At 43.0% G+C, this 21,641-nt stretch overlaps 2 protein-coding genes and 1 long non-coding RNA gene across 3 annotated transcripts; 2 read left to right on the top strand and 1 right to left on the bottom strand.

Annotated features, from left to right (window-relative positions):
* Window positions 1-31: 31 nt before the first annotated feature.
* On the top strand, window positions 32-13,522 carry cand2 (cullin-associated and neddylation-dissociated 2 (putative)). Its single transcript, XM_063216112.1, has 15 exons — window positions 32-223; window positions 1,504-1,647; window positions 1,879-2,033; window positions 2,604-2,727; window positions 3,114-3,373; window positions 3,641-3,746; window positions 4,337-4,476; window positions 6,439-6,725; window positions 7,119-7,260; window positions 7,445-8,944; window positions 10,189-10,284; window positions 10,538-10,707; window positions 11,123-11,287; window positions 11,776-11,883; window positions 12,896-13,522. The coding sequence occupies exons 1-15, from the start codon at window positions 156-158 to the stop codon at window positions 13,118-13,120; spliced, it is 3,690 nt and encodes a 1,229-aa protein (XP_063072182.1). The 5' UTR covers window positions 32-155; the 3' UTR covers window positions 13,121-13,522.
* A 183-nt stretch (window positions 13,523-13,705) lies between these two features.
* On the bottom strand, window positions 13,706-21,497 carry rpl32 (ribosomal protein L32). The gene is made up of 4 exons (XM_063216113.1): window positions 21,381-21,497; window positions 16,717-16,817; window positions 16,423-16,604; window positions 13,706-13,883 (listed from the first exon to the last, which is right to left on the bottom strand). Exons 2-4 carry the CDS (start codon window positions 16,810-16,812, stop codon window positions 13,754-13,756), a joined length of 408 nt encoding a protein of 135 aa, XP_063072183.1. The 5' UTR covers window positions 16,813-16,817; window positions 21,381-21,497; the 3' UTR covers window positions 13,706-13,753.
* Window positions 17,038-20,497, top strand: LOC134463421 (uncharacterized). Its single transcript, XR_010037754.1, has 6 exons — window positions 17,038-17,822; window positions 17,923-18,022; window positions 18,194-18,284; window positions 18,792-18,874; window positions 19,446-19,545; window positions 20,435-20,497. It is a non-coding gene; the product is annotated as an uncharacterized LOC134463421 (long non-coding RNA).
* Window positions 21,498-21,641: the final 144 nt, after the last annotated feature.

Below are 21,641 nucleotides of genomic sequence, written 5' to 3'. Positions count from 1 at the left end.
TCATGTTCCCCAGTATGTTCTGGTCTGACAGCTAACTTCCAGCCACATTGTCTCGTCATGGTCTGTCGTTAATAGTCTACTTATAACTTCACAAAGTTAACAAAACGTATCATATTTTTATTCGTATTTGTTTTTTAAAACCCAAGATAGCCAAGATGTCGAGTGTGGCCTATTACATCTCAAATTTGTTAGAAAAAATGACATCCACTGACAAAGATTTTAGGTAAGCCCGTCATCCTTTGCATGTTTGACCACTGCTGTAATGCTTTCCACGTCTGTTTAGTGTAACAATACCATTCTGTTCATAATCCAAATCTGTTGTCAACCTTGTTGTCCTAAGTAAAACTTTCCAAGAATAGACAGAGTCTGAAGAAGTTTGTGTATTACATATAACCTTGATACTGAGGGAGTGCATATAGCTTCCCTTCTTCCCCTGTTTTTCCCATACACAAACTAAATATCAACACCTCAAATTAAACCCACAGGAAAGATTCGAATGAAAGAAGAAGTGGGGCACACTGACTGCATAATATTTAAGAGGCATGGCTAGAGAAGACTGCCCCTGTCATATTTTGTCCAGATAATTAAACTGTAGCATATTTGAAGTCTTAAAGATTGGGTTAGATGATGAAATTGGCATTAGCTTTGTGCACTTTCACTGCAGACTTGTTTTCTTTTCCCTGCTTGTTTAACTTTTTGTCACAAAAGTGACTCAGACACATATCAGCATGGTGTTGCTTTCTCAGGTAGTAACACTATTCACTCAGCATAAAAGCTTATTTATTCAGGTTATTGTCCTGCATGGATCATTGTACTCTGATAAACTTGGCCTAGGGACGATATATTGCATTACATTACACTTAGCTTGTGATTCTAAATTTCTAAAGAGACTTACTGTTATTTACAGGGTATGCCTAATGGTTACAGTCCCTAGAGCAATTTGTTAGGTGCCTTGACAGTGTGTTTGCACTGATGGAAGTGTAGGCAGAGATAAGGGTGGGGTTTGAACCTGCAACCCTCTGATCGTAGCCTCTTACCAAATGGGGTCGTCGGTGGTCCTATCTATTTGCTGAAAATACTCAACTACATCACAACAACATTGCTATGACATTACCGGGAGCCTGAAGTAACAGATTAAGACATAGCCATTAGAATTTCAGTAACAGTATGGTTATAACATGGGCTCTGCACTAAGGGGTTAAGATCACCTTCCATTAGGTCAGGCTGCCCCATACAATACAATATAAAGTCACCTGGACAGACTTGTATGGAATTTGTTTTGTGTCTTTTAAACAAAATAGAACAGAACATTAGTTCCCCACGTATTCCAACTTGGGACCAAATCAAATGAATAGTAAACAGCAACACAGCAACAAGCCTTATTTCAATTTAATGAAAATGATTTCAGGGGCTATTTGGACTACCTTTGTGGCCCCGCCACAGGGCCCCGGCCCACAGTTTGAGAATCGCTGTTCTAGAATGTCTATCTCCTGGCCCCTGTAGGTTCATGGCAACCAATGACCTGATGATGGAGCTGCAGAAGGACTCCATAAAGCTGGATGAGGACAGCGAGAGGAAGGTGGTGGCCATGCTGCTCAAGCTGCTGGAGGACAAGAACGGGGAGGTCCAGAACCTGGCAGTCAAATGGTGAATGCTTTTACAGTCGTTTGAAGTGAGGAGTCCGCACACTTAAAATCCTACTGTATTTTGCAAGGCATAATGTGAACAGGGGGTAAAATGACACCATCAATCACCATAATCCTTTCTTTTTTGATGCATTATTATTACTACAATGTTTGTAACGTGTGTTTCAAATTAAACACTGACATTTTCAGACTGTACTTCCCTGTACTAACATGTCATGTGCGGTTCCACCAGTCTGGGCCCCCTGGTCACTAAGGTGAAGGAGTACCAGGTAGAGACCATGGTGGACACCCTGTGCAGCAATATGGTGTCAGACAAAGAACAGCTCCGAGACATCTCCAGCATGGGACTCAAAACTGTCATCGCCGAGCTGCCCCCAACAACCTCTGGTAATAAACTCACTTCAAGCAGTGCAAATCACACCTTATATTATTACACTTATCAGGCACTAATCAGTGCCGTTGTAGTAAGGGTATCCTTGGTCTGGTTTGGTATCACTGGGAATTCCTGGCAAGCCCATTATCTCATTGTCACTGGTAAAACCAACATGATCTCCAAAAATTCTGTGTCCAGGAGCACGGAATTTAGGCAAAATCCGTGCTCCTGGACACGGATTTCGTGTCTTTAACATCCGTGTCCAAGAGCACGGAATTCTTGAGATCAGGCTGGGTAAAACGGGTGTACAGTACACCTCACAGTTTTTTTTTGCACTGCATCAGGAATATATTTTCCCTTCTTGTATTTTGCCATTTACAAATGGTTGCAGAAAGACTAAGTAAACACCTTTAGCTATCAAATACACCGTGTTGCATTTGACACAATGATCTTGAAAATACTGAATGTGTGTCAGAGCAACACCAATAAATGTTAGGTTAGGTTACTTTACTTTATTAAGTGTGTCTCTCTTGGTATCCACTGAGTCCATACCTCTGCTTTCTCTACCATGTGTCTTCCACTAGGTATGGCCCTGACCTGCAACGTGTGTAAAAGGATCACCTCCCAGCTGATCGGGGCTCTGGGCAAACAGGACGACGTGTCCATCCAGCTCGAGGCTCTCGACATCCTGTCAGACATGCTCAGCAGGTTACTTACATCTTCAGTTAATTACTATTATTATATGCACTGGATAGCACTCCATAATAATGACATATTAGAAAACTTAGTAAGTGATTAACTAATTATTAAACAAAACATTTAGAAGTGTTTTTAAATGAGCAAAGGCCACTGATGTTGAGAAGCCACAGCATCCACCCGTTATCAGTTTGCAAACATGAGGCTTGTTATTGAATTGGAGAACGTTTTTGAAAGTTTGTGTCTGCACAAATGTGACCTTTTGGTGTGACTGATAAGTGTGTGTGTGTGTGTGTGTGTGTGTGTGTGTGTGTGTGTGTGTGTGTGTGTGTGTGTGTGTGTGTGTGTGTCTGTGTGTGTGTGACTGTGTGTGTGTGACTGTGTGTGTGTTTGTGTAGGTTGAGTGGCACCCTGAGCAGTTTCCACAGCTCCATCCTGACCAGCCTGCTGCCACAGCTCACCAGCTCTCGACTGGCAGTGCGTAAGCGCTCCATCATGGCCCTGGGCCACCTGGTGCCCAGCTGCAGCCCGGCCCTCTTCACACAGCTCACCGAGCACCTGCTGAGCGAGCTGGGCCGCGGAGCCTCCAACACCTCCAACACCCGCACCTACATCCAGTGTCTGGCCACAGTCAGTCGGCAGGGCGGACACAGAGTCGGTGAGAGCTACAGGCCTACTGCGACGTGACATGAGTCAGAAATGATTGGCCAAGTACACTTTTACATGTACAAGAAATTTGACGTGGGCAAAATGTTAGCTCTCTACACATTTCTAACATATATCATTTGCTTTCAAACCACATTTTTTCTGACGTGATAGTGATGTAAACTTAGGAAAACCATTTGACAACTTGTTTGTATAAAAATGCACCCTATGCTGTATGACAGAATAAACGTTTAAGCTTTATTTTTTTGCTTACCTGAAGGAGAGCACCTTGAGAAGATCGTGCCAATGGTGGTGAAGTTCTGCAATGTTGAAGATGATGAGCTCAGGGAGTATTGCTTTCAGGCCTTTGAAGCCTTTGTCCGCAGGTGAGCCATTCTTACAGTATGTCTAAGCTTTTTAGTGCCACAAAACAATATCAGTTTAGAAAACTGGACATCCAACACAGAAAATTGTAATAACTGTTGACCATGGCTGAGACCAAGGGTGTAAATAATAATCATTTTGAATCGATCCTACGGCCGGCGATTCAATTAACCGATTCGTCCACAAGAAAACCGATTAATAATCGCGATTAATTGATTTTTGTTGTTATAACTTATTGAACTCATTTTGTGAGGCTTTTCTACCTCATGCAGTCATTATAATACTGACTGTAATAACGATATTCCTTAAAATAACATGCATGCAGATATTTCGTCTTTTTTAATTTATTTAACATTTCACACAAAAAATATTGAACCATGGATTTGAATCATGGGGCATTCTGAAGTATCGAAAATAATTGAATAGTTGGTCTAAGAAATCGCTTTTGAATGGAACTGCCTTGAAGGCCCTGATTTACACCCCTATCTGAGGCCTGATATCAAGGTATCGTTAAACTTGTGCATGGTTAACATAATGAATTCATCACTGCAAAATACAGTAATGACAATTCCTCTATGCTTATTGTTGTAAGATGTCCCAAGGAAATGTCCCCTCACATTGCCACGGTGATTAAGTTGTGTCTGAAATACATCACCTATGACCCTAACTACAACTATGACGGAGACGATGACCTAGAAGACTCCATGGAAACAGAGGATGATGACGATCAGGGTAGGGTTGAGCCGCAATACCCTCACACCATGGGCCTAGTCTGAGGGGGGACAAGTCAAGGAAATGGCAAAATATAAATGTTATTAACATACCGATATTTTAAATGTTTTGATTCAAATACACACTAGCATGCATGAAATTAATATGAATCCTATTATATTTTTGTAATACATTTTTGCTATTATATTTTGCCCCATCTGATGCAAAAGTCAAACTACACTTATACATACAGTTAGGGCCAGAAATATTTGGACAGCAACACAATTATCATCCTTTTCCACCCTATACCCCACCACAATGGATTTAAAATAAAACAAACAAGCTGTGTATTAACTGTAGACTCTCAGCGTTAATGTGAAGGTGTTAAAATCCATATCGCATAAACAGGAATGAAATAGCAACGTTTTTTGTGTGTGTTGCCCACTTTTCAAGGGATCAAAAGTAATTGGACAGTAGGCGTCTCAGCTATTTTCCAGTCAGATGTGTGTTATTCCCATACTACACCATCACCAAGATGTCAATACAAGGTCTTAGAGTTCATTTGAAGTGTTCCATTTGCATTTCCATATATTTTTACGGAATATCCATGAGATCCAAAGTCCATCTGTCACCATCAGTGATGCAAGCCATCATAAGGTGGAAAAAAATCAAAACAAACCCATTTGAGAGATGGGGAAACATTGAATATGATTAATTCAAGAGTTCAGAATGTTGGGAAAAAGAAATACCAGAGCAACACCAAATTACCTGGCAGACATGGAAGACAAATGCTGTGGATGACAGACAATATTCTGTATCTGGTGAACAAAAACCCATCTCCCAACAGTTGGCCAGATGTAGAACAGTGTCCAGGTGAACGGTGGAGACATGTCCAAGGCAACAATCAAGAAAAAGATCAAGAACATTGAGGAACGCTTCACCATAGGAAATACAGAGGGTTCACTAAAAGATGTAAATTATTGATTGCATCAGAAATAGCAATACCAGATTTGGCTTTGCCAAACAGCATCTTAAAAAGACTGTATAGGTCTCGAGTTACATCCTATGGACAGAGGAGACAAAAATCATCTTGTACAAGGGTAATGGGAAGAAATTAGTATAGAGAAGGGAAGGAACTGCTCATGATTCAAAGCATACCACCCAATCAGTGAATCATGGTGGTGGTAGTGTCATGGTGTGGGCATGCACATCTGTCAATACTATTTTCCCCTTGTATTTATTGATGATGAGGACTTCCGACAAAAGCCACAGGATGAATTCTGAAGATTTTCAGGCTATATTATCATGTCATATTAAACCTAATAGTTCTTGACGCATTGGACAATGCTTCACAGTGCAGATGGACAATGACCCAAAGCTTCATCTGAAAGCCACTAGCCATTTCTACCCCAGAAAAGTGGAATATTATTCAATGGCCCAGTCAATCACCTCACCTGAGTACGGTTGAGCAAGCATTTCACTTGCTGGAGGCAAAACTGAAGGGAAAACACCCTAAGAATAAGCAGGAACTGAAGACTGTTGCAATAGAGAGCTCACCATAGCATCACCAGGGATAAAACCCAGTGTCTATTGATGTCTATGGATTGCAAATTACAGGCTGTAGTATTTGCAACCAAATAATTAAAAATGTAAAGTTTGATGTATAAATACTAGACTGTCCAATTACTTTTGGTCCCTTAAAAATGGGGTAGCACTGATAGAAAATGTCATAATTCCTTCACAGTTCACTCGATTTGGACGCAAACACCCCCATATTAAAGCTGAAAGTCTGCTGTTAATGTGCATCTCGTTTGTTTCTTTTCAAATCCATGGGGATGGTGTACAGCACCAAAAAGATGAAAATTGTGCAGATGTCCAAATATTTATGGCCCTAACTGTACACTCAAACTAATAATAATAATAGTAGTAGTCTTGAGTGTGCCCCTCTAAACACTGAGCTGTCATCCCATCATATCTTCTTAGCATCTGATGACGAGTACAGTGACGATGACGACATGAGTTGGAAGGTGCGGAGGTCTTCAGTGAAGTGCTTAGAGACGGTAATAAGTAGTCGGCGTGACCTACTGGTGGACTTCTACAATTCTGTCTGCCCGACCCTGGTGTCCTGCTTCAAGGAGCGCGAGGAGAACGTGCGCACGGACATCTTCCTGGCCTTTGTCGCCCTCCTCAGACAGACACACCCGGCAGTGGGGTCAGCGGCCTCCCTTGACGTCAAAGAGGACCCTGCGGTCACACTTCTGAAGAAACAGGTGGGAGTTTGTTCGTTTGTTTGTGACTCCCAGGAAGCTGAACGGGGGGTAGTGTATGCATGGGGGGGGGGTTGCTTTTAGACTACTTTGTCCTGGGTCTGGACAAAGCTCTCAGGGGGGGCTGCGTACACAGGGGCGGAGCTATAGGGAGGGCGAGCAGGGCAATTGCCCTGGGCCCAGAGCCCTCCCGTATTGGTGGTGGGGGCCTTATTGTGAGCTTGGCAAGCTGTATAGTGGCCCTAAGTGTCTTGCCCAGGGGCCCTTTGTGCAATTGTTCCGCCACTGTGCATACCTGTTATAAAAGAGACTAATGTGACTTTTCATTACTCATCAATGGAAACGTATTTAGTATTTGACATTAAAAGCGCTTGTATCTTGTGATGGTGGTTGCAGGTGCCCTCTGTGGTGAAGGCCCTCCACAGGCAGCTGAAGGAGAAGAGCATGAAGTCCAGACAGGGCTGCTTTCACCTGCTCACCGAGATGGCCAGCGTGCTGCCTGGTGCCCTGGGGGAACACATTCCTGCCCTCATACCCGGTAAATTCACTCTACATTCTGCTTTTTTTAAAGCAGAATTTCACAATATTGTATTTATTATCACCCAATATTAAAACAACATAACATAGTCAATGAAATAAGTTCATATTGGCATGACAGATACAACCATTCTCAGTGTGTGTGTGTTTACTTCTACTACTTACTACTTTACCTCAACATGCAGGTATTGTATTTTCACTCACTGACAAGTGCACCTCCTCCAACATGAAGATCGATGCCCTCTCCTTCCTACATGTTCTCCTGTCCAGCCATTCCCCCGAAGTCTTCCAACCACACATCAGCGTCATCCTGCCCCCTGTTGTTCAATGTGTGGATGACTCCTTCTATAAAATCATCTCCGAGGCCCTTTTTGTCACCCAGCAGATGATTAAGATCATTCGACCGCTGGACAAGCCATCCTCGTTTGACGCCAAGCCCTACGTGAAAGACATCTTCTCAGCCACCCTCAAGAGGCTGAAAGCAGCCGATATAGACCAGGAAGTGAAGGAGAGGGCCATTTCCTGTATGGGCTACATAGTATGTCACCTTGGAGATCAGTTGGGTGGAGACCTGCAGCCCACCCTGCAGATCTTCCTCGAGAGGCTGAAAAACGAGATCACGCGCCTCATGGCAGTAAAAACCATCACACTGGTCGCTGCATCCCCCCTCAAGATCGACCTGCGCCCTATCCTCGCCGAGGCCATCCCCATCCTGGCCACATTCCTGCGGAAGAAGCAGCGTGCCCTGAAGCTGGGCACACTTGCGGCCCTCAATGTCATTGTGGCCAACTATAGTGACGGCCTGAAGCCACCCATGGTCGACGCCATTCTGCTGGAGCTACCGGCGCTCATCCAGGAGAGTGACATGCACGTGTCCCAGGTGGCCATCACGCTTCTGGCTGGCATGGCCAAAGCCTGCCCGTCCTCCCTCTCCAAGATTAGTGGCACAATCCTGCCCGAGGTGCTCAGCCTGGTCCACTCTCCGTTGCTCCAGGGAGGCGCACTGGGATCCATCCTGGACTTTTTCCAGGCCCTGGTGCTGACAAAGTCCAGCAACATGAGCTACAACGACCTGCTGAAAGCTCTGACAGGTCCCTTCTATGGAGCCAAACCGTCAGACGTCCCCATGCACCGCCAGTCATATTACTCCGTCGCCAAGTGCGTGGCTGCGCTGTCGTCGGCGTGCGCCAAAGAAGCCTCCGGAATCGTCAACAACCTCGTCCAAGAAGTCAAAAGCTCCAAGTCGTCTGAGTCTGTCCGCATCCTGTCCTTTCTGTGTCTGGGGGAGGTGGGCCGCTCCATGAACCTGAGCGGACAGAAGGAGCTCAAGAACGTCATCCTGGAGGCCTTCTCGTCCTCTGGCGAGGAGATCAAGTCGGCGGCCTCCTGCGCCCTGGGCAACATCTGCGTGGGGAACCTGGAGGAGTACCTGCCCTTCATGCTGACGGAGATCAGCAGCCAGCCCAAGAGACAGTACCTGCTGCTTCACTCCCTGAAGGAGGTCATCAGCGCCTCTTCGGCCGAGCGCCTCAAGACTCACCTGGAGAACATCTGGGCTCTGCTCTTCAAGAACTGCGAGTGCCCGGAGGAGGGCACGCGCAACGTGGTGGCAGAGTGTCTGGGGAAGCTGACCCTCGTCAACCCCTCCGAGCTGCTGCCTCGACTCAAGAAGCAGCTAGCATCAGGTGAGGTGGCAAAACCGCCGGCTGCTGCTACCACAGTCTGTGCTAGGGCTGTAACGATACACAACTAATGATTCGGTTCGTATCACGATTTCTGACTTACATCTGAAAAGTAGTGAAAGTAGTTTTCATTTCTTACCGGTGCAAACTTTTTTTTTTCAAAAGTGGTTTTTGGGTAGCATTAAACCTATTCTCTTACTGGTACGGTGCACCTGCTGTCTGTCTATTTCATACCGGTGCTACGCACCTGTGTGCACCTGCCTACTTTCACCTCGACTTGCACCCCATGATTTTAAAATGTATCTTTTTAAGTAATTAATGTAGAATTTTGTTTACACTTTTGTGTAATTCCATATCCCACATACCATATTTTACTTAAATAAGCAAACAAGTCATGTCCCACAGTTTTCACTCAGTCAGTCCTGTTACTTTAACACATAGCCACTCGTAAATTGTTGGGTTTTTCCCCTAGTCACACATTCAAGAGGAGGATACATCCCTTCTGCCATTCTGAAGGACATGGGGAACATACCAAAAGTATGTTCTCTGATGATCTGGTCAATATTTCCGACAAAACCTTCACTAGAGTGGTCACTCTCGGTACTCAGTTTACTCAATTTACTCAATTTAACCTAAATTATGTCTCGGGTTTTTTTGTTGATTGAAAAAAAACCTTGTCAGTTCTTTAAAATAAAAGACATTACAGGATGAAACCAGGGGTAATGGTTCATCTTCCTTTCAAAATTCTTCTTTAAATGTCCCATGTATTTTGGTAACAGGACTGTGGACGATACTTTAAGAAATTTTGTAAAAAGAAAAGTATTTATTTAAGAGGCTAAGATGGCCCCATACCTTTTTCAAACAGGTAAATGTGTGTGATATTACATCCAGTGTTTTAAAGGCAAAGAAGAGAACTTGAATTTTGTACCCATTTCATAGAAGGGCCTGTTTAGTATCCTCACAGAATCACTGTTGGAAGTGGAAGTTAAAATGATCATGATACACTGTGCATGTTCATTGGCTTTTTAAATGTATCCATTGTGATATAGCGTACATATTAAAGTTATTTAACTTCTTTTGAAGAGGGCATTGGATATTTCATCTTCACTTAATTACCTTCTCTATAACCAAAGAGCACGTCCAGAATAATGCATCAGGCCTCCAAGCTTATTCCTTTTCCACTGTGCCTGTGTACCCTATCCTGTTGGGTACAGCTTGTAGTCAAACTGTTGAACTGTGTTTTCCAGGATCCCCTCTTGCCCGCAGTACTGTTGTCACGGCTGTTAAATTCACCATCATCGATCAGCCAGCGCCTATTGACTCCCTGCTTAAAGGATGCATAGGTAAGCACTTTGGAACAGATAAATACACATTACGTAGTGCAGCCAGCCGTGATCTATTACATCCAGGTTCTGCAAAGGCTTAATGGAATGGATAATCTTGTGAATGTTTAATCATGAATTACATTTGCAAATGAACGTTATATATTAGGATCTTATCTGTCTTCACCATGTTGATACCAAATATAAAGAACATCAGGTTGTCTTTGTATTGTAAAAAAAAAAGAGATTGCAGATTGCAATTTTGTATTGTAAGGTGACTTCTTGAAGACTCTGCAGGACCCTGACCTGAATGTAAGGCGTGTTGCCCTGGTGATGCTGAACTCTGCAGCGCATAATAAGCCGGCCCTGATCCGAGACCTCCTGAGTAAAGTGCTCCCTCACCTGTACAACGAAACACAGATCAGAAAGGACCTCATACGAGAGGTAGGCCTGCTGTACACACACTCTTGTGATCAGGGCTGGATTCTAGGGGGCCCACCTGCCAGGGCGGGCCAATTGAACAAAATGGGGATGGTGGGATCTATAGTTTTACAATTGTGACAAGATGATTAAAAAAAAAAAATGGCATTGTACCAAGTACAACCAAATCCGTCCCTGTGTGTGATGTGTTGCTCCATTTAACTTAAGTCATTGTCATTTAGTTCACTGCCTCTTCTGTGCTCTGTAACACATTATATTTTATGCAATAAATTATATATACATTTGAAAATCCCAAATTTGTTTTTTAGCAGCTGAGTGTTTCTGCTAATGTGTCCTACCTCTCAAACACGATTAAAAAAGCAGACTTTCCAACTTAACAGAATCAAATAGTGGTATGCTATGCTGTCCTTTGCCACAGGTAGAGATGGGACCATTTAAGCACACCGTTGACGATGGTCTGGATGTGCGCAAGGCTGCGTTTGAGTGCATGTACACACTACTGGACAGCTGTCTCGACTGCCTGGACATCTTTGAATTTCTCGACCGAGTGGAAGAGGGACTTAAGGATCATTATGACATCAGGGTATGACCACAATTCTGCTATTTTTTTTCTGCCACAAATATGCGCAATAGCGCAAGTAAAGTTGGAATTGTTTTTCTCCCGGTTAAGTTAAGAGATTAAGGAAAGAGATGGATGGATGGATGAATGGATGGATGGATGGATGGATGGATGGAGTGTGGATTCTGGTGGTTATACCAGATGGCCACTTGGGACTGACAGGGCACCTCATGAGCCAAAAGGTCTATCCACTGTGTTAGCCACTTTCATCATCCTGTTTTCTTGTATACAGTATTATTACTCTTGGTATGGAGCTATTAACAAGTTATATGTGTGTCTGGAATAAGGCTTAAGAAATGTACACTCCTATACTCGGGGTGTCTTCATTATATTAACCTGACTCTAGTCTCACCAGATGAGAGTAGTTCCGCCTTGTGGGCCGTGGTGGAATTGCACACCTCTGGCAGGAGTCAGATTACGACTTGATGTGATTCATCCACTTCTCTCTCCAGATGCTGACGTTCATCATGCTGGCCAGGCTGTCGTGTCTGTGCCCAAGTGCGGTGGTACAGAGGCTAGACCGACTGGTGGAGCCACTCCGGGCAACCTGCACAACCAAGGTACTATATTAGTGTTTCTCAACTGGGGCAGTACAGCCCCCCAGGGGACGTTGGGGGGCATTCAAAAGGATACAGCCATTAGGGGGCATTAGTCCATTTTTATTTTTTTAATACTAAGGGGTCATTGTCAGGCTTATGGTGAGGTCAAGCTGGACGTTTGGAGCCTTGTGATGAGATCAAGGGGGCCTTTGTTCAACAAAAGGTTGAGAACCAATGTACTATGGTCTAAATTTATAGTAGATATGCTAGCTAGAGCAATTTCATCCTAAAGCGGGGATGGGGAACCTATGATTCTGGGTTTACGGCCTGTGTACCGCCTTATCTGGCCCCCCATGTAATTTTACTGTTATGCCGTTTCTCATGAAATGAGATTTGTTGTAAATCTTAGAAATTACATCTGCAACACACTTAAATTATATTTTAAAGGAACCTAGTGAAGGTGAGAACCGGCTCATCCGGCCCCTAATATAATTTTAATATTATGCAGTTTTACATGAAATATGTAATGTTTTGTAAAGACATCTTAGAAATGACGTATGCAATACAATTATATGCTCAGGGGACCTTGTGAAGGTGGGATCTGTTGTAAAAGGTGGCTACCTTCAATATAGGCCTTAAGTGCAGGGGAAATCTTGATTTGTGTTGGAGTCTTTTATAAAATTTGAAGTGGCACTCAAATGAATTTGAAGGAGTTCCCCACCCCTGTGCTTTACAAATCCTACTGCTATTCCTGTACCGCTGCTTCAGCAGAGGTGGCCAAGCTCAGGCCTGGGGGTCGGCCGTCGGGCCACATGCGGCCCACTGCACCAGGGTGGTGCATCACATCATACTAGTGCTACTTGTCTGAACACAGCAGAATAACTGGGTAACAAAAGGGTAGTGTGGTTTTCAAACTCAAAATCCATTATCTATAGCAATATTTTTTAGACATCTCTCTCATTTATATTACAGACAACTCCTGAAATGGCACCTTAATTTTAATCATGCCGTACATGATATTTTTTAATTGCAGGTGAAGGCCGGTTCTGTGAAGCAGGAGTTTGAGAAGCAAGAGGAGCTCCGCCGCTCTGCCATGCGTGCTGTGGCTGCCCTCCTCTCCATCAGCGAGGTGGAGAAGAGTCCAGCTATGGCAGACTTCGCCAACCAGATCAGGTCCAATGCAGAGATGGCCACAATCTTTGAGAGCGTGCAAGGGGATTCCATCTCTGGTGGTGTGGAAGCCATGGACACAAGTTAATGCTACAATACCAGCTCAAGGGGAAAATGGCCCTCATTGACGCATCAAAAGCTCCAGCAGATGTGATAGGGGTTGAATAGGCCCCATTCACACTTAGTTGATGCTTTCACCCAGAGCAACTTTAAAAGGTACAGGGTAGTGTGATTAGATGCCCTGCTCCTAGGACTTCAGCCAATGATTAAGGTGCCAACAACTTTCACCCCCCTTCCAACTGATGTGTTCCTCCAGACTCTCCATCACCACGCTATATCCATGAAGACTCATTTCATTTTAAAATTATTTGTCCATGTTCATAACATTTTCCCACCAGTTATTGGATATTGTATTATTGAAGTTACATCGCCAGGATCCTCACTCTCATGGCCCGTTTGCAACCATTTAATAAAATAATACCAACATTAAGAGACCGTTTTGCATTTAGATGTTCAGCATTAGCATATAATACAACAGCATTTGTCCCTCTGTTATTTGTGCAAGTGATGGAAGTGGTTAATTAAACAGAAGTTTAATTAGGCTGGCTACATCAGGTGAAACTCCTCTACACAGACCACCTCTTTGAAAAGGACACAGTCCACTCAGGGAATGTTTCGTTTTTTGTAAATTTATTGATAAGACAACACATGGAGGGCCAGATTATTCGTTCTCCTCGCTGCGCAGCCTGGCGTTGGGGTTGGTAACCTTGACGGCCAGCTGAGCGGCCCTCTCCACAATGAGCTTCCTGTTCTTGGAGGACACGTTGTGGGCGATCTCAGCACAGTGTGTCCTACAGGCAGAGAGAGACAGAGAGACAGAGAGACACAGGTTAGACATCCAGAGAAGATATGAACTGGACAAATAGGGGGTCAACACTAGGCTTCATTCAGGACATTCTTGGAAGTTCAAACTTTATTGGTAGCAAAACTACTTTGTGAAAAGCAGAAATGCATTGACTATTGAAATCTCAATAGCAGTGTACAAGCCACTAGTTAAGATTACTCCTGACTGTTACTTCAGGCACACCAATCACATTTAATTTAGAAGTACTGTATACAACCAAAAAGCATCACTTGGGTCAGAACTGAAGCGGTAAGCCATGGTTTTATCTGATCCCCAATACAGTTTTAATTTGTGCAGTTTCACATGAAATACAAAACGTTTTGTAAGGCAATCTATAAAAAAATATTTGCAATTCAGTGCCATTATATATTTAAGGGAGCTAGTGAAGTTGGGGTCTGTGGTAAATGTGGCCACCTTCAATATAGGTCTGAAGTGCCAGGGGGATATCTTGGTTTGTGGTCATAGAACGGCCCTCAGGGGACTTTATAGTGTTCCCCACACCTGTTCTAAACCCAAATTTAAATGTTTGGCATGACATTGTCAGCAGAATTGATGTCAAAAACTCTGATGCCTTACTGACAAGTCTTCATTAGAACATCTAAATGAAATAGCTTTGCCAACAACTCAAAGTACGGATGGACTCAAGTTCAGTGCATTTTTAAATGCATTACGTCCCGATACAGATTACACTTCCATCCAAATGGATCTACAAAGGGACATGCTTCTGTACTGAAGTATACCGCTGGCACTTGCCAGAGTTGTGAAAGATCCATGTATTAGGAGTGCCAGTTCAACAACAAAATGTAATCAAATCAGAGGGTTTAAAAACAGGAATATGGCATTTGGTAAGAAAGTTTCATCAGATTCTCAATATCAATGTTAATCAATCAACCGCTGCATGCCTGTTTCACCTGCTAAGATATTAAATAAAAACGTATCATCTCATCTCTAGATTAGTTAAATATTAGTTGGTGTTAAAGGGGCTCCAGATAGGATTAAAAGTTTAATTAATCACGGTCCCGAGTCAGCTGACGCTTATGCGAGTCTTTCGTAAGCGAACGATACCTCTCATGATCACTTCCATGGTCCGCTGTCAGAAAACCCCACATACAACATTTGACAGCGTCGGACCGACGAGTGTTGTGACAAACTTTACACTTGAAACATTGCTTAACATACCATATTCAGATTTGTATCAACTGCTGGCATTCTGGGATGAAACAGTCTCACAGCGAGTTGATGTGAACAGCATTCTCATTACGGTGTAGATTTTCAGCAGTTGATACAAATCTGAATGTGGTATGTAAAGCAATTTTACGTGAGAAACGCGTTTCCCACAACACTCATTCGGACAGCTGTCAAAAAGTTGCATTCAGGGTTTTCTGACAGCAGACCGTGGAAGTGGTTGTGAGTCATCGTTCACTTATTGATTTGCATAACCCTCGGCCGACACGGGACAGTCATTGATTAAACTTTTGATCCTACCTGAAGCCCCTTTAACAGCTAATGTATGTGACAAATAAATTACTCTTACTCTTAATGAGTGATTTATGGAAGGCCATTTCTAGGTTCTTCCTGACGTTTCACTTGCAAGCCAAATGTCCAACTTTTTGGCAACTGTGTTAGTGATACTGTGCCATATTTGGAAATAAGCTTGTTGTACACGTCTTTGAGTTAAATGATTGAGTTTTACCTTTCTCCTGTAGCTTGAATCGTTCTGCAAGTATAGCAGTGCACATTTTACCTCTTAGCTAGCAATTAACATGGAATTCTATGAGACCAGCCTACCGCCAGCTGGTCTCATAGGTTCCAATGTTAATTGCTAGCTATGAGGTAAAATTTGCAGTGCCATACTCAGAATGACTGTAAGTACATGAGAAAGGTAAAACTTGGTTATTTAACTCAAGGGCAGGTGTAATATGACCTTATTAAGAAAAGGTTTATTAATTATTATTTTTTTAAACCCAACAAATCCATGTCAAAACATGCTTATCCACACAAACAAGCAGGACACACAATTGCCATGCCAATTTTAGCCAACACAGTCAAAACAGCACTTACCATACTAGTGCAACTCTATTATTAATCTACAGCTCGGTCAATTTAGCAAGAAGAGCATGTTTCAGGTCATCTTCCAGCTAGAAGCTATGGACAAAGCTTAAGCTGGAATGGGTATTTCCTCTGTCTTGCTCTCCCTCCTCTTAGTCAAAACCTGACAAGAGTACTGCCAACTCCACAGGCAAGATTGAGGAGACAGGCGGATGACAGGATTAATACACTACAAGCAGTTTAATACGGCACACCACACAAAATATTCAACACAACCAATGCATCAACAAATCAGACATTGACTGCACGGTGCAAACACCAATACACTGCAGCCACACCTCTCAAGGAGTCAGCTACTGGGCCACTGTAAATACAAACCTCAGTGATTGAACTTAAGATGTCATTATTACCAGCACACTACCAGTCATTCTACTTACTTGTTGCTCATCATGAGGACTTCGAGTTCTTTGACGTTGTGGACAAGGAACTTCCTGAAGCCGGTGGGCAGCATGTGCTTGGTCTTCTTGTTGCTACCATAACCGATGTTAGGCATCAACATCTGGCCCTTGAATCGCCTGCGGACCCTGTTGTCAATACCTCTGGGCTTCCTCCAGTTTTGCTACATGGGTTAACAAATAAAAACAAGACGAATGACAACACTACTCGTGTGTACATTAGTTCAGCACCACCACACATAAAACCACGCTAAAGATGGAGTAATCTCGACTTACCGCAATCTTGACATAGCGATCCGACTGATGTCTGATGAACTTCTTAGTCCTCTTTTTTACGATTTTAGGTTTTGTAAGGGGTCTGAGGGCCGGCATGGTGACTGAAAGGGAAAAAAACATCGTATTACTGACGAACGTTCCAACCCCAACAAAATAAAATAAAAAAGTTAACCAGACGCAAGCTTCCATTACATGACGCCTGCTGACAGGATAGTTAAACAAGTAAAGCTCGTCAACTAACTTCCATCAAAAATCGTTAACCAACCATCAACGAGGAGTGCATTTCATGAAAATTGGCATGCTGCAACGCCATACCCAGACAGCACGAAGCATCTTGCCGACGTTGGCTATTGGGCGGCGACATCGGGGAAACGTCGAGGCCTTTTTTTGCCTTATAATCGTCATGCCAATTAGGTTGGTTTTAGATCGGCAAAATAGCGGCAGAAAAGACGGTTTCCTGCCATGGTTTGCCGATGGTTTGCCAACTTAACCCCGACATCGGCAGTACGACGCTTTGCCGATCAATTCCCTGCAGTTCCCTTCCGATGGTTTGCCAATGGTTTGCCAACATAACCCCAACCATCGGCAACGCGACGTTTTACCGAGCAATTTCCTAATGTTTCCTCCCGATGCTTTGCCAACTTAACACCGACCATCATCTGACAATGTCCTAAACACAGTTTGCCGATGGTTTGCCAACCTAACCCCGACCATCGGCAACGCGACTCTTTGCAGATCATTTGAAGACCCCACAACCAAAAGCCAGCGCCTGCTTGCTTGCAACCTGAGCAGCGCGAGCTCTGTTTGAAATTATTTCAGTTGTCAAGGGAACGAACATTTTCCGTTTACTTTACTGGACGTCGCAGCAGTAGTATTAGCCACCGCAATCGTTTTTAGTTAGGCATTACCATTATTTCTGTTGAAATGTAGGTTTCAGCATTACAAGTCAGGCTTGATTAAACATTAAATTAGGTTGCTGAAATAAATCTCTTCACCTGTCATGCTGTCTCGAATGACCTCCTCATCGAATTTCTAATCGATATCCGACCTCACTTTTTCTTACCGTTAGCAAGTTAGCTAACGTGTCAAACGTACCCAGCAACCAGGTGAGTTTTTGTTTGGTTTTATAAGTTATAGTTTGAGATGTCACATTGTATGTAGGTCGTGTGTAGTCTAACAGCGTTTTCTATTGTAATACAAATGTAGGCATACTGCTCCCGTAATCAAGTTTCCTGCTGGAGTCGGGCTGTTGATTCTTGTCTAGCCCATGATGACTGGTTGAAAGGACATTACAAAATAGGCTACGGTATGTAACACAACGATTTTCTTTGTTGAACTTGCAATGCTCAGGAAACACACGCCACGTGAAGTGAGATAAAATAATATTGCATCACATTCATAGCCCTTACTTATAAGTAAGTTAAAGAACTCCTGAGTTCATAGCCTTCACTGCAATGTGTTGCTCTCGTTTTCACAGTCAATTCACCACAAGTCAAAATCAGATCAACAGACAGGGACATCGGCCTTCTCTTGGGAATATGCCAGATATGCCATAACAAGAAAAAATGGTAAGTCTATCACTACATAAGATCCATAACAAAATACTATTAGTTAAATCTTAAATGTGACCTGGTGGTATTTGCGTGAATGCTTCTGTTGCACACTTAATGAATAAGGTCCTCAAGTGTGTAGAGTTTCGCTGAGTTCGTTGTTTATTTACATTTTCCTCAGCATAACTGTACAGCTGACACCGCTGCCTTCTGTATCATAACAAAGCCTGTCACTTCCACGTTTCGTTCTTCTAGTCACTGGCTACTGCACCAGAGAGAGTCTCTGCACTCATTGCTGGTCCTATGATGCCATCTATTGGCGAAAACGTGCAACAGCATAATTAAACTAAAAGACAACTTCTGACTGGACAACAAAAATACAGGGAATGAGAATAAGGGAATAAGAAAAAGACAAAAATGGGGGGTCCACTACACTTGCATACAAACTGATTGTGATGCTGTCACTCATTTTCTAGTCTATATCATATCTTGGACTGAAAAAGGATTACATTATTATGTTTTCAGGTGTTTTGCCCCTGCGGTTGTGAAGAGGATGCTGTGGAGGTGGCAGTATGAACGTGTCACACAGACATTGGCTAAACTACTCGGTAGGTACAAAGAAATAAAAGAAACCACCCCCTCAACCCTGTTTATGCTGCACTGTACCTATTATAACCAGTTTTTATATAGATCATTATTTGAAATACTATGAGAGCCTTTCTGTTAGGATACTGTACAGCAGGGATGGGCAACTGGAGGCTCGGGCGCCACATGCAGCCCAACTTCTCACTTTAAAAAAAAAGAAAAAGGACAGTTTTTAACCCCCTATAAATCAATAGTGTAAGCATTCCGGTATAAATAAACAAAAAGTGAAGTATCCTTTTGTAAATTCTCTCAAGTGCGTGGTGATGTGGTTGTGGTAATTAAAAATGTTGGCCCACCTTACAATGAAAGTTGCCCACCCCTGCTGTACAGCCTACATCACTTGTACATGTCCTTACCAATAGGACACTAGCTAGCTAAGTGTAACTAATATGGTATTGTGAAAGTTATATGCCTAAATGTAAAACCATAATATTAAATTGTGATGGACAGAAATCAACTAAACCAACATATTACATTGTGAATGTAGTTGCGCAGTGATACTGAGACCGACTTATTCCTGTCTTTATTTGCCAGGCTTCTACACTTGCCCTCAGAGTTCACATATGGTCAAGTGCACAGGTGGCCAGCCAGGTTCAGAACTGATACTGGTAACAAGAGGAAAACATGCTGATTGGTAAGTGAGATCCCTCCTAAAAAAAATCCACACAGCACAACAAGTAAGCCTAGTTTGTGGTATCAAATGTAAAATGTAAGTTTCATCAAAAAGTTGTAGAACACATCTGAATAAATTGTAGGCCATCAAAGTAGTGAATGGGCAGGGAAAACACAACCAGTAGGATTATGAATTACTTTGACTCAGCACAGCACAGCAGATGTGATGCTACCATTCCTTGGGAATATGACACAGAGGTCTGCTATTCCATTGTAAATATTGACTGGAAATGTTCATGTTTCAACTGTTTAAAAACATTGGACTCAGGGGAAAAAATCTCTAGGTGTATATAGGTGAAAGCCCACCTTTGCCATTGTGACACAGCACACAAGTATACACTGCACACAACGAAATTGCATTTTATGCCTCACCTGTGCAAGGGGCAGCCTACATTGGCATCCCAAGGGAGCAGTATGTTGCAGTGTGGCGGGAAGGTACCATGCTTGGGGTACCTCAGTCATGGAGGATGGAGGAGAGAGCACTGGTTAATTACTCCCTCCACCAACCTGGCGGGCTGGGAGATGAACCAGCAACCTTTGGGTTGTTCAGCCCTGGGCTACAGGACNCCCTAAAACCGCTTACCCAATGACTGCCCCACTTATCCATGACTATATAAAAAATACCACAGAGTAGCGAGTACACTTTTAAATTAAAAGGGTCAATATAGATGATAGACTTTTCATCCACAGGCAGGACTTAGGCTACACACAGTAGATGTGAAATCCTGCTTACAAAAACTGTTTTCTCAATAAATAGTTGTAAACTTTTGACATGTCAAAGTCATAGCCTAAACTGTAAAGGGTGATTTTCACATCCAGCCCATGTTCACAATTTTTTTTTTCTCCTGCAGGAATGATTCAACGATGGACATTTTGCTTAATTGTGGAAAAAATAAATGGAAAAACGTCTATGATTTCTTGTGTTTTCATTGGTGAGGCATATGGTGAAGCAGGAAGACCTCAAATAAGGCGGAATTCCACTGCAGCGGTGAGAACATTCAGACGTCTTTTTGTTTATGGAAAGAGCTGATTTTCTGGCATGCTAGGTGATTTTCGGACATGCTAGTTTCATAACTGCAACCTAAAATCAGCTGTTCCTCGAGACGTCCGGATGCTTTCCTCGCGCAGATGGGATACGTCGAGTAGGTCGTAATTAAGTCGTAATTAAATCGGTTAAACATTGGCTCATGAGCGGATATAAGGCGGGCAACCGTCGGCTCATGGTAGGACTATAAATAATTATATCGGCATAACGTTGGCTCTCCATCGCCTGTCGCCTATTTGCCGACGTCTGCCCAACATCTTGCCGATGAGCAAACGGTCCTTTCAAAGACGTCGTGCCGATGTATTTTACATCGGGCAAAAAGCATCTTGCCAACGTTGGCAAGACGTAAGTGTGCTGTCTGGGTAGTCAAGACGCGGCACCGAGAAGCATGGAGAGTGCTAGCTATGGTTTGTTTGGCTAGCACTGAGGATAACTACACGGCAGCCTCAACTCTTTCTTCCAACGTTTCTGTTCGCACAAACCTTTGTTTCAATAGTCGACAGATATATGAAATTCAGTAGGTGTTATAATGCATATGTATGCCTGCAAAATAAATATATCACCGCCACGACTGTCGCGTATCTGGTACCAGGACTCTGAAATGTAAATGCCTACGATTCGTCTTTTACGAAATATAGAAGAAAAATAACAGCACAAACACGTAGATTGACTTTAGTCAATTGTATTATAACGAAAAGGTGTGATATAAATCTATAAAGTGAAGAGATGATTTAAGATTTTTCTTTGCTCACCGTTTGGTCTGTCTCCCCAAAAAGACAGTACTACGGAAGAGAAAGAATGGACGCAGGGGCGGCTGGGAAATTCTCGAGGAAACCGGAAGTTAACCCATTCAATTACCTGAGAAGGCTATTAATATTATATCAAAGTTTACGAAATAGTTTCCGACCATATGTCCTATTTAATATCTTATAAATAGCTATAGGGATCGTTTTTAAAATAAAGAACATCTCTTTTAACGGCTGTTAAGATTTCAAATTGACGGTCTGTAGGCC

The sequence above is a fragment of the Engraulis encrasicolus genome, chromosome 14 (genome assembly GCF_034702125.1).
Source record: "Engraulis encrasicolus isolate BLACKSEA-1 chromosome 14, IST_EnEncr_1.0, whole genome shotgun sequence".
Classification (NCBI taxonomy): Eukaryota; Metazoa; Chordata; class Actinopteri; order Clupeiformes; family Engraulidae; genus Engraulis; species Engraulis encrasicolus.
This window is presented reverse-complemented; position numbering and strand designations above follow the sequence as displayed.